The 12,688-nt window shown below is 41.8% G+C and overlaps 1 protein-coding gene across 2 annotated transcripts in view; it reads left to right on the top strand.

Moving 5' to 3' along the window:
- The first annotated feature begins 311 nt into the window (after nt 1-311).
- The window catches only part of SWAP70 (switching B cell complex subunit SWAP70), a 77,121-nt gene continuing 64,744 nt past the window's right edge, over nt 312-12,688 (top strand). Inside the window, exon 1 of one of the 2 annotated variants that reach the window (XM_049650281.1) lies at nt 312-513. In XM_049650281.1, coding sequence (XP_049506238.1) covers nt 415-513 — 99 coding nt within the window. In that variant the 5' untranslated portion in view covers nt 312-414. The remainder of the gene's footprint in view (nt 514-12,688) is intronic. The other variant, XM_049650273.1, reaches the window with a different exon arrangement.

Raw genomic sequence — 12,688 nt, 5'->3', positions numbered from 1 at the left:
GGGCTCTCTTTTTTCACTGAGCAGCGCGGACTGGAGCTGGGAGGCTGCTCTCGCCGATTCTCATATTTTAACTCGGAATGCGGGTCTTGTTTAGGGGCACGCGAGCCCCGAAGGTGGCCCGAGACGGTCTGGGGAACTCGAGAGGCATGCGGGGTAGTGCTCTGCGTCTAAGCCTGCAAGAAGGCCTGTATTCCCACCTGCAGGAGTGGGAGGTCCGGTCCACCCTAACGCTCCCACCCTAGTGCGCGAGGCTGCGGGCAGGCAGCGAGTGGGCGGGGCCTGGTGGGGGCGGGGCCTGCCACGGTCAGGTGACTGCAGGGCGGGCGGCGGCGGTGGCGGTGGCGGTAGAGGGGCGTCAGACTCGCCCCAGGGTCGGCGAGGGAGGCTGGCAGTCAGGATAGACACATCGCGGCCATGGGAGGCTTGAAGGACGAGCTGCTCAAGGCCATCTGGCATGCCTTCACCGCGCTGGACCTGGACCACAGCGGCAAGGTCTCCAAGTCCCAGCTCAAGGTGGGCGCCACCCCCCCTTTCGCTTCGGTCCCCCACCCGGCCCCGACGCGGTGCGCGCTCCACTGCCCCGGCTAGTGGTGACCCCAAGGAGGGGAGGGCAGGAATACGGCCCGGCGGCCTGCTCTGGGCAGAGGGGCCAGAGACCAGGATTTTGCTGTTCTGCTTTCCTCTTGCCTTCAGGCCGTGCCCTCGGGCCGGTTGTTAGTTTCCTCAAGGCTCTTCGTGACGGTGGGGGGATGAGGGGGGTGAGGCAGCGATGGGGTCTGGGCGAGCCGGGCTCTTGTCGGCGGGGGGGCGATCCAGAAAATCTCCGACTCGGACAGGGCTGTGGTAAACTCCCTTAGACAACATACCCAGATTACTGCTGCACTCTGGAAGAGGAGGGACTTACCCAAGGTCACTGGGCTGAGCCTTCGGTGAGCGCACGCTCCACACCAGGGCAGCCCTTGAAACGGCCAGCTGCACCCCAGGCAGTCTGGCTGTTCTGGGGGAGGGAGAAGTTCCCAGAGCCCGGTCTCCATCGGCTTCAACTTTGGGAGCTTTGGTGGGGGGGACGGTTTCTGACTAGTGAGGAAGACCTCCTTGCCTAGCGTCCTCAGGTCAGTCACGCGTGTGCTGTGCCCCGCAGGGACCTTAGTTCCGGGTGAGGAGCACTGATCTTTCTGGCAGATCTTTATTGGGACTGCCAAAGACCCCATCATTGAGAGGGTAAGGTATAAATAAAGGAATGCTTGTAAGTTGAGTAACCCCAAGCAGGGAAAGTGGCACTTAGCCAGGAGAAATTGGCAGCTTCTTGGAAGTATAAAATATAGAAACAGACAAGAAGACCCATTCACAGGCATTTTCTAATATGCACATTTTGGATCTGAATGTCTGGTTTTCTTAGCCTCTTCTGGGAATGAATTTATGAAGATTGGGTTTGCTTTGTTTATTTTGTGCAGTAATCAGGAGGTTCTTATGAGTGTGGTTTTTAGGCCAGTAGGATTTAGCATTTGCTTTCCCTCCCCCTTCCCCATCTTCCTTTCCTCTCCTTCTCATTCATAAAATCATAGTCTGGAAGGGTTCACAGAGATCATTCTCCTAATCTTTGTTTTACTTTTAAATTAAATTAACATTCAATGAAGTTGACTTTCTCGGTGTACAGTTCTATGAGTTTTAACACATGTATAAAATTTTATAACTACTACCAAAATCAGTTTTCCATCAGATCTGTCATCTCAGAAAGCTTCATGTTGCCCTTTCACCCCCAGTTGGTGAGAGGTGTATGCTTAATTGCTTAAGTTTTGTCTTTTCCACAGTGTCATGTAAATGGAGTCATTCAGTATGTAACCTTTTGATACTGGCTTCTTTTACTCAGGGTAATGCCTTAGAGATTCATCCATGTTATTCTGTGTATTAATAGTCTTTTTTATTAAGTAATCCATTGTATTGTTGTACCCAAGTTAATCCATTCACCCTTGAACATTTGTGTTATTTCCGCTTTTTGGTGATTATGTATAGAACTGTGTTTTGCTTTTTTTTTTTTTTTTTTTTTTTTTTTTTTTTTTGGGGGGGGGGCGAGCAGGGGGGGAGCAGAGAGAGAAAGAGAGAGAGAGGGAGAGAGAGAAGGGAGGGAGGGGGGGAATCCCAAGCAGGCTCCATGCTGCATTAGTGCAGAACCCAATGCTGGGCTCAGTCTCACAAGCTGTGAGATCATGACCTGAGCCGAAACCAGGAGTCAGAATCTTAACCTACTGGGCCACCCAGGTGCCCCTATTGTTTTTACTTTTAATTTACCTATACCACTATATTTAAAGTGGATTTCTTCTAGATAGCATGTAGTTGGGTCTTGTGTTTTAATCCATACTGACAGTCTCTATCTTTTAATTGTGTTTAGACCATTTACATTTAATGTAATTATTGATATGGTTAGATTTAGGGCTAACCTAAATTTTATTTTTATTATTTTATTATTTGGTTTCTGTTTTCCAATTTTTTGTTTCACTGTTTCTTCTTTCCTTCTTTCTTTTAGATTACTTGAATATATATATATATATTTTAATTTTTTTTTTAACATTTATTTATTTTTGAGACAGAGAGAGAGAGAGAGCATGAACAGGGGAGGGTCAGAGAAAGAGGGAGACACAGAATCTGAAACAGTTTCCAGGCTCTGAGCTCTCAGCACAGAGTCTGATGCAGGACTCGAACCCACGGACTGACAGATCATGACCTGAGCCGAAGTCGGACGCTTAACTGACTGAGCCACTCAGGCGCCCCACTTGAATATATTTTAATATTTCATTTTAATAATACTGAATTTTTGCTATATTTCTTTCTGTAGTTTTTAAAATGATTACTCTAGAGATTATAATATATACCTGACTTTTCAGTCTCCTTAAAATTAATATTTTACAACTTTAAGAGGAATGTGGAAACTAAATATCACTATTTAGGTCCCTTTACTCTCCCTGTTTTATGTTGCAGTTGTCATATTTATTAACTTACACACATTGAAAATATTAACAATATTAAAATTTTTTGCTTTGAACCATCAATAAATTATTTAATTTAATTTTAATTTAATTTTATGTATTTTTTAATGTTTATTTGTTTATTTTGAGAGAGAGAGAGAGTGAGAGCAAGCATGTGCAGGGGAGAGGCAGAGAGAGGAGAGAGAGGATCCCAAGCAGGCTGACTGTGCTGATTGTGCAGAGCCTCACCTGGGGCTTGAACCCATGAACCATGAGATAGTGACCTGAGCCAAAACCAAGAGTCGGATGCTTAATCGACTGAACTATCCAGGCGCCCTATTTATTTATTTTTAAATTTTTTTTTTTTTTAATTTTTTAATTTTTGAGAGAGTGAGGGTGCATGAGTGTGTGAGCAGGGGTGGGGCAGAGAAAGGGAGACAAGGATCCGAAGTGAGCTCTGAGCTGACAGCATAGAGCCCAGTGTGGGGCTCGAACTCTTGAACCATGAGACCATGACCTGAGCCGAAGTCAGATGCTTAGCTGACCAAGCCACCTAGGCACACCTAAAGTTTTATTTATTTAAGTAATCTCTACACCCAACATGGGGCTTGAACTCATGATCCTGAGACCAAGAGTCACATGCTTCTCTGACTGAGCCATCCAGGTGCCCTCATTTTTCCTCTTTTAATTGATGACATAAATGAGATGTTTTCTGTTACTTTTGTTGCACTCCATTCAAACTTGTCCTTATGGCTGCTTATAGAAAAAGAGGATTCTTGACTGAAAAGCTTGGCAAGAAGCATTAAATCCCAGTACATACCTTTCACCCATAAGATGTTGATAATGCAACTATGCAATTGTATTTTGTTTGTCCCTTGTCTACTTAATTGAGAGACTTTGGAATTGATTTAGTTCTGTCCATCTTGCCAGTGTTTCTGGAATGGAAAATATTAAAAAAAATTCTATTTAGGTCTTTCCTTTTTGTTTTGACTTTGAAGTTTGATGTTCGCTGATTTATTGGCTAGGAGTAGAGTTTTTGCCTTAATTTATTCATTCATTTGTTCAATACAATACATTCATTCATACAATAACCTTTTGTGTGTTTACTCTGTGTAAGGTACCATGTTAATTTCCTAACAAGATTAGAATTTTTAGGCTCTTAAGAGTTAATATCTCCTTGGAGGAAATATCATATAATTGGTTTTATTAAATACAGACTGAAAATTATATATCCAAAACAAGTGTTAAAATTTATCACTTTGTGAAACTATATGGGCATTTTAAAATATTTTTGACATTTGTCTTTTTGAATTACCTTCACAATATTTGACACAGTGAATGGATATTCACTATGTAATGATAATTCATGTGTTAGATACTGTGCCCAGTGCTAAGGGTGATAGTAAAGGTGGCAGGGGGGAAAGCCAAATACAAATCTTTGCCTTCAAAGAGTTTAAATTTTTGTAGGTAAATTAAGAAAATAATCAACCATTAGAGAAGGTTGGTATTCCCTTTCTCTCTCCCTTTCTTTTTCTTTTTCTTTTTTCTTTTTCTTTTCTTCCTTTCTTTCTTGATTATATTACTCAGTTACCTTATCCTTAAGCAATGTGAAGTGTGGTGGTAGAGATAAGAAATAAGTATTATTGGATAGAGGATGTTGAGTGGATTAGAAGATAAGGGGCCATGAAATTTTAGAGGAGGAGGTGATTACTTCTTACTGGTGGGATTATTTTATGAAAAAAGCTCCTTTGAAATGAACTCCTAGGGAAGACAGGTGGGATGTGATTATATAGAAATGCAGGATTCTGTTCATTCATGTTCATTCTATTCATTCATGCATTCATTCATTCAATGAATATTTGTTGACTGCTCTTAGCCCCAAGGCATCCCTGTGAAGTATTGCAGCTGACAGGAATTAATCAGGCATTTATGGGGACCTCTACAACTAATTAATTAATTAAAGTTTATTTATTTAGAGAGAGAGAGAGCGCATGAACCCATCCATGAGTGGGGAGGGGCGGAGAGCAGGGGAGAGAGAGAAATGCCAAACAGGCTGCATGCTGTCTGTACAAAGCCTGATGCGGGGCTCCATCTCACAATCGTGAGATCATGACCTGAGCTGAAATCGAGTGGGATGTTTAACTGGCTGAACCACCCAGGCGTTTGTTCCTGTCTAATTTATTTTGATTGCAGTGTAGAATATAAGTGTGTGTGTACGTATATATAAGAGAGAGTTATTGCTGGTGATAAAGCTATAGAAATAGATTGCAGTTAATATGCATCGAAGACTTTGAGTACCAGGCTAGTTAGGTAGGTGCCATACAGCCTGCAAGTTTTCTGAAAGGTGATGGGCCATGATCATCAGTACACTTTAGGAAGTCACTTGGGCTGTAGCATGTGTACTAGGTTGGAGTGGATTGGGCATACTAGAATTAGGAAACTGTTGCAGTAGCCCAGATGAGAGGTAACAGAGACTGGAGGTGGTAAGGATAGACAAGTAGGGGATGGTGGGTGAAGGAATTTTGCTGTCTACTTGCCTGGGCTCATGACTGGGTATGAAGAGAAATGAAAAGGACACAGTCAGAAATGTTTCACATTTCAGCTGTGGATGACCAATGGATAGTAGTGGTTTTTAATAGAAACAGGAAAGTTATGAAAAGGAGCTGCTAGAAAAGAAATGAAAGTTAACTTTGAACATGTAGGGTTTTGTTTATTTTGTTTTATTTTTGAGGTCCTTGTTGGAGGTGATGTCCTTGGCAAGGGTGGGGCTGTCTGTACAGGATCTGGTAGTTGAAGCTTGGGAAAAGGAGAGGAGAGATTAACTGACGGTCTTGGGCAATGGCTAGAGTAGGTGGTGAGAGGAAGAATAGAAGCCAAGGGACCAGAAATGAGAGTAGGAACCACTTTGGGGCAACACTGGAGCTGAAGGAGAAGAGATTTCAAGGAATACATGGTCTATTATCTTTGAGAGTTATTATTATTATACATGTATTTTGGAGATTATAAAGTAATGAGATTGATTCTTTCCTGCCATAGCTTATGAACTACATAATTTTTCTCTAAAGAGAAGTTGTGAAAAGTTTGGAATATTGGCATCATCTTGGGAATAAATTTATTTTTGCTTTATTTATTTATTTTGAGAGAGAGGGTGCAAGTGAGTGAGGGCAGAGAGAGAGAGAGAGAGAGAGAGAGAGAGAGAGGCAGGGCTCACCCGAAGTGGGGCTAGTGTTCACCCAGTGCAGGGCTTGAGCTCACCTGAAGCAGGCCTTGAACTCACGAACTGTGAGATCATGACCTACGCTTAACTGACTGAGCCACCCCAGTGCCCTTAGTTTTTACTTTTAAGGAGATTACTTTGCAGTACGGTAATCGTTTAGATAAATGTGTGTTTGAGTCACTGCTATAGCTACTAAATATTTTCATTTAGGGTCCCAAGTTTAGTACAAAAATCTTATGTTTTATACTTAATTTTTATTAATTAATACCATATTTTTAAGTAAAACCAAAATTACTACCTCAAGAATTAAAAAAACAAATTTTTTTTAATGTTCATTTTCTGTTTTTGAGAGAGAGACAGCACATGAGCCGGGGAGGGGCAGAGAGAGAGAGGGAGACACAGAATCCAAAGCAGGCTCCAGGCTCTGAGCTGTCAGCGTAGAGCCCAACGCAGGGGTTGAACTCATAGACCGCAAGATCATGACCTGAGCCGAAGTCAGACGCTTAACCGTCTGAGCCACCCAGGTGCCCCACTACTTCAAGAAATTTTGAAACTTGAAATCCAAAGAATAAATTAACAATATATATTATAATTATGTAATTATTATTTTGTTGCTGCAAACATAGACTTTCATTAAATTTATCAATAAGATAAAAATATGGAACACAGAATTTGAAAACCATCTGTGACTTGCATAAGCTACTATAGAGGCAAGATGTTAGGGTTGTTTAGTCACACTGGTGCTTCCTTGTTGAGACAACCAAGTATGAGGTCTGCATAGGTCAGTATCTTATTGATTTTCATTAATGTACTCCCCCAACCCCCTGTTCCCTGGACCCTCCAAAAAAAGGGGGGACCACTTCTGCCTCACTTTTGTTAACCTTGATTCTTTCTCCTTCTTCTGCATTCCTTGTGCCCTCCTTGGGCTTTTTCCTTAGAATCTGTGCACCCTCTGCAGGAGACCTTTTTCTCTTGGGCTCCACTTGTGTCCTTTCTGGCTCCCCACCTGAGTTGCAGCTGTACAAGTCTTTACCCCACCAACACTCGGCCTGAGTACCCCCCATAGAATTCATCAGCTATATTAGTTTAATTTGCAATTGGATTGTCAGAAGGCAACTCATTTTTTAAGTTGTCGTATTGATTTGGTGTTACTCTATTTTTCAGGCTGGATACAGGAGGACATTAAACTGAATTATTTTATTTTTTAAAATGTTTATTTATTTTTGAGAGAGTGCGCAAGCGGGGTGAGCGAGAGAGAGAGGGAGACAGAGAATCCCAAGCAAGCTCCGCACTGTTAGTACAGAGCCTGATGCAGGGCTTGAACTCATGAACCATGAGATCATGATCCGAGCTGAAATCAAAAGCCAGATGCTTAACAGACTGAGCCACCCAGGTGCCCCTGAATTATTTTTGAGAGAGAGACAGAGTGTGAGCAGGGGAGGAGCAGAGAGAGAGGGAGACACAGAATCTGAAGCAGGCTCCAGGCCCTCAGCTGTCAGCACAGAGCCCAACGCGGGGCTCGAACTCATGAACCGTCGTGAGATCATGACCTGAGCCGAAGTCGGACGCTCAACCGACTGAGCCACCCAAGCGCCCCCTGAATTATTATTTTAAATTAAGCTTTTCCTAATTGTGTACTGATCTACTTGTTGGCTGGTGAAGTAGATATCAATAGGCTAACGGTGGGGAAAAAAATCTTCAGAAACACATTCTCACTTGCTTTTAAACTTGTATTTATGAATAGTCTTTCCTTAGAACAATCTATAAGACTATTTTTTGTTTTGAATGCAATTTTAGTATACACTATAACTGATGTGAGGTTAAAAGCTATTGAGAGATTGGGGTGCCTGGGTGGCTCAGTCAGTTGAGTGTCCAACTCTTGACTTTGGCTCAGGTCACGATCTCATAGTTTGTGAATTTGAGTCCTGCATTGGGCTCTGCATACTGACAGCCCAGGGCCTGCTTGGAATTCTGTCTCCTTCTCTCTCTGCCCCTTCCCTGCTGGTGCATGCGTCCTCTCTCTCTCTCAAAATTAATAAAAATAAACTTAAAAAAATAAAAAAAGAAAACTACTGAGATTGGTGGAAATTTTCCTTTATATCTGTAGGCAGGTACTACTAGGTACATATAGATAGCTAAGTCAATATTGAGTTGAATGGTACAATTTTCTTTCCACCTATTTTGTCCTTGGTTTAGTTTTGGTGTTTATGCTCTTGTTTTGTGTGTGTGTGTGTGTGTATTTAAAATTTTATTTTTAATTAATTTCTACACGTAATGTAGGGCTTGGACTTATGACCGAGAGATCAAGAGTCACACATTCCACTGACTGAGCCAGCCAGGTGCCTGTAATATATATATTTTTAATGAGGGACATTTGTATGTGGATTCTGTATGTTATGCATATGCCATCTGAAGCAGATATTGTTATGTTTAGGTTATGATGTAAATTTGCAGAAGTCAATGGAAATAGGTATAGGGCATATTATTTGAAGTAGAGGCAGTAATTATTTTCTTCTCTACTTATTTATGTTTTAAAATGATCTTCAGATTATTTAGAATTTCAGTGGTCTTGCTGTAAGATAATAAATTTCCAGTGTTACTTAGACATACATGCAATTCTGACCTGAAACCATAATAATCCTAGAAGAGAGCCCAGGCAGTAATTTCTCTGACATTGGCCATAGCAACATTTTTTTTTTTTTAAATTTTAATGTTTATTTATTTCTGAGACAGAGAGAGACAGAGCATGAGTGGGGGAGGGGCAGAGAGAGAGGGAGACACAGAATCAGAAGCAGGCTCCAGGTTCTGAGCTGTTAGCACAGAGCTCAACGCAGGGCTCGAACCCACAGACCGCGAGATCATGACCTGAGCTGGAGTTGGACACTCAACCGACTGAGCCACCCAGGCGCCCCGGCCATAGCAACGTTTTTTAAGGTATGTTTCCTAAGGCAAGGGAAACAAACACAAAAATAAATAATTGGGACTACATCAAAGTAAAAGGTTTTTGCATAGTGAAGGAAACAACAAAAATAAAAGGCAGCCTACTAAATGGGAGAAGATACTTGCAAATGACATATCCGATAAAGGGTCAGTATCCAAAATATATAAAGAACTTACACAGCTCAACACCCAAAACCCCAAATAAGTCAACTACAAAGTGGGCAGAAGACATGAACAGACATTTCTCTAAAGAAGACATACAGATGACCAACAGCCAAATGAAAAGATGCTCAACATCACTCATCATCAGGGAAATGCAAATCAAAACCACAATGAGATACCACTTCACACCTGTCAGAATGGCTGAAATTAAAAACACAAAGGGTGCCTGGCTGTCTCAGTCAGTGGAGCATACAATTCTTGATCTTGGGGTTGTAGGTTCGAGCCCTAAGTTGGGTGTAGAGATTACTTAAAAATAAAATCTCTAAGGGACACCTGGGTGGCTTGGCCGGTTAAGTGTTCAACTCTTTATTTCGGCTCAGGTCATGATCTCACGGTTTGTGAGTTTGAGTCCTGCGCTGGGCTCTGCACTGGCAGCATGGAGCCTTTTTGGGATTCTTTCTCTCCCTGTCTCTCTATTCTTCTCCTGCTCGTGCTAGTGTGCACTCTCTCTCCTCAAAATAAATAAATAAGCTTAAAAAAAAAGTCTTAACAAAAAAACCTACAAGAAACAGCAAGTGTTGGCGAGGATGTGGAGAGAAAGGAACCCTTATGTACTGTTGGTGGGAATGCAAACTGGTGCAGCCACTCTTGAAAATGGTATGGATGGGGTGCCTGGGTGGCTCAGTCGGTTAAGCGTCCGACTTCAGCTCAGGTCATGATCTCGCGGTCTGTGAGTTCGAGCCCCGCGTTGGGCTCTGGGCTGATGTCTCAGAGCCTGGAGCCTGCTTCCGATTCTGTGTCTCCCTCTCTCTCTGCCCCTCCCCCATTCATGCTCTGTCTCTCTCTGTCTCAAAAATAAATAAAAACATTAAAAAAAAATAAAAAAAAAGAAAATAAAAAAAAGAAAATGGTATGGACGTTCCTCAAAAAATTAAAAATAGAATTATCATGTGATCCAGTAATTCCACAACTGGGTATTTATGAAATATGAAATACTAATTCAAAATATATATTCACCCCTCTGTTTATTGCAGCATTATTTATAAGAGCCAAGATATGAAGGCAGCCCATGTCCTTTGATAGATGAAGGATAAAGATGTGCATATATCTATCTATCTATAGATAAATATATATCTATATGCATTTGCAACAACATGGTGGGTCTAGAGTGCATAATGCTAAGTGAACTAAGTCAGTCAGAGAATGACATACCATATGATTTCACTCATATGTGGAATTTAAGAAACAACAAATGAACAAAGAAAAAAAACAAAACAGACTCTTACAAATAGAGAACAAACTGGTGGTTACCAGAGGGGAGGTAGGTGGGAGGGGATGGATGAAATAAGTGAGGGGGATTAAGAGTACATGTATTGGGATGAGCACTGAGTAATGTACAGAATTGTATCATTATATTGTACACCTAAAACTAATGTAACACTGTATATTAATTTTACTGGGATTAAAAGAACATAAAAATAAAAAAAAATACATGTAATTCCAAGAAGGTAAGATGATGAAGCCTGTTATTTAAACACTTGCACCTTAAAGAGAAACTTTGGAATAGTTCACATATACATGTGGTATACAATTCATAAAGTTCAAAGGGCATTTACAAAAGTGAAAATTAAGTTTTTTCCCACCCCTGGCCCACACTATTTTCCTGCCCTGGAGGTAACCATTATTACTAGTTTGTTATGTTCCTTCCAGAGATCAAAATGTACCTTAAAATTAATACTCTTATTGTTATAGTAAATGTTCTTTTTTTTTTTTAATGTTTATTTATTTTTTGAGAGACAGAGATACAGCGTGAGCCGGGAGGGGCAGAGAGAGAGTCACAGAATCTGAAGCAAGCTCCAGGCTCCTAGCTGTTAGCACAGAGCCCGATGCGGAGCTTGAACTTAGGAACTGTGAGATCATGACCTGAGCTGAAGTTGGACGCTTAACTAACTGAGCCACCCAGGCGCCCCAGTGTTGTTCTTTTAAATATAGCAAAGTGTAGTGATATTTTCTGCAACCTTTATTATAACTTTACTTTGCAATTATGGTTGCAGTGTGAATTACATGTCATTCCTGGAAATGTCTTGAAATAAGCTTATTGGCTGTGCACTTTTATCCTGTTTTTAGAAACAGAGTGTTTTGTTTTAAATTGTGCCCTTTTGAAGTAAAAGAGGATCTGAGTGGAAAAAAATTTTGGGGAAATAACATGGGTAGTTTGAAGAAAAAATTTTTTAAAGTTTATTTATTTTTGAGAGAGAGAGACACCAAGTGTGAGTGGGGGAGGGTCAGAGAGAGAGGGAGACACAGAATCTGAAGCAGGTTCCAGGCTCTCTGAGCTGTCAGCACAGAGCTGGACGTGGGGCTTGAACTCATGAGCTGTGAGATCATGACCTGAGCTGAAGTTGGATGCTTGACTGACTGAGCCACCCAGGCGCCCCAACAACATGGGTAGTTTTAATCTTTATTCGTTTCTCAATGATAGATTTTCAACTAAATGTATTTTTTAAATTTTTTTATGTTTATTATTTTTGAGAGCAAGGGAGACAGGGCATGAGTGGGGGGGGGGGTGCAGAGAGAGAGGGAGACACAGAATCTGAAGCAGGCTCCAGGCTCTGAGCTGTCAGCACAGGGCTTGAATCCACGAACTACGAGATCATGACCTGAGCCGAAGTCAGCTGCTCAACTGACTGAGCCACCCAGGCGCCCCAACTAAATATCTTTTTAAAAATAATTTTTAAAAAATGTTTATTTTTAAATGAGCATGCAAGTGGGGGAGGGGCAGAGAGAGAGGGGGGACAGAGGATCCAAAGCAGGCCCTGCACGGACAGCAGCAAGCCCGATGTGGGGCTCAAACCCACAAACCATGAGGTCATGACCTGAGCCAACATTGAACACTCAACTGCCTGAGCAATCAGGCACCCCTCAACAAAATATCTTTCATTCTTTGCTTTCCGGTTGGTTTATGTATCTTATGAATAATGTCACATGTTCTGTTCCAATGTAGGCATTTAGCCTCAAAAATGTTTAACTTTACTAGTTACAAAAGTAATTGAGCCTGGCCAATGTGTCAGTTGAAAATACAGTAGTCGGGGCGCCTGGGTGGCTCAGTAGGTTGGGCGGCCGACTTCGGCTCAGGTCATGATCTCGCGGTCCGTGAGTTCGAGCCCCGCGTCGGCCTCTGTGCTGACAGCTCGGAGCCTGGAGCCTGTTTCCGATTCTGTGTCCCCCTCTCTCTGACCCTCCCCCGTTCATGCTCTGTCTCTCTCTGTCTCAAAAATAAAAATAAACATTAAAAAAAAAATTACAAAAAAAAAAAGAAAATACAGTAGTCCTCCCTTATCTGCAGTTTCGATTTTTATGGTTTCAGTTACCTGCAGTCATCTGTGATCTGGAAGCAGTATGTGTG

The sequence above is a fragment of the Panthera uncia genome, chromosome D1, assembly GCF_023721935.1.
Source record: "Panthera uncia isolate 11264 chromosome D1, Puncia_PCG_1.0, whole genome shotgun sequence".
NCBI classification, from domain to species: Eukaryota; Metazoa; Chordata; class Mammalia; order Carnivora; family Felidae; genus Panthera; species Panthera uncia.
Note: the sequence above shows the minus strand (reverse complement) of the source record. Positions and strands in the feature narration are given on the sequence as shown.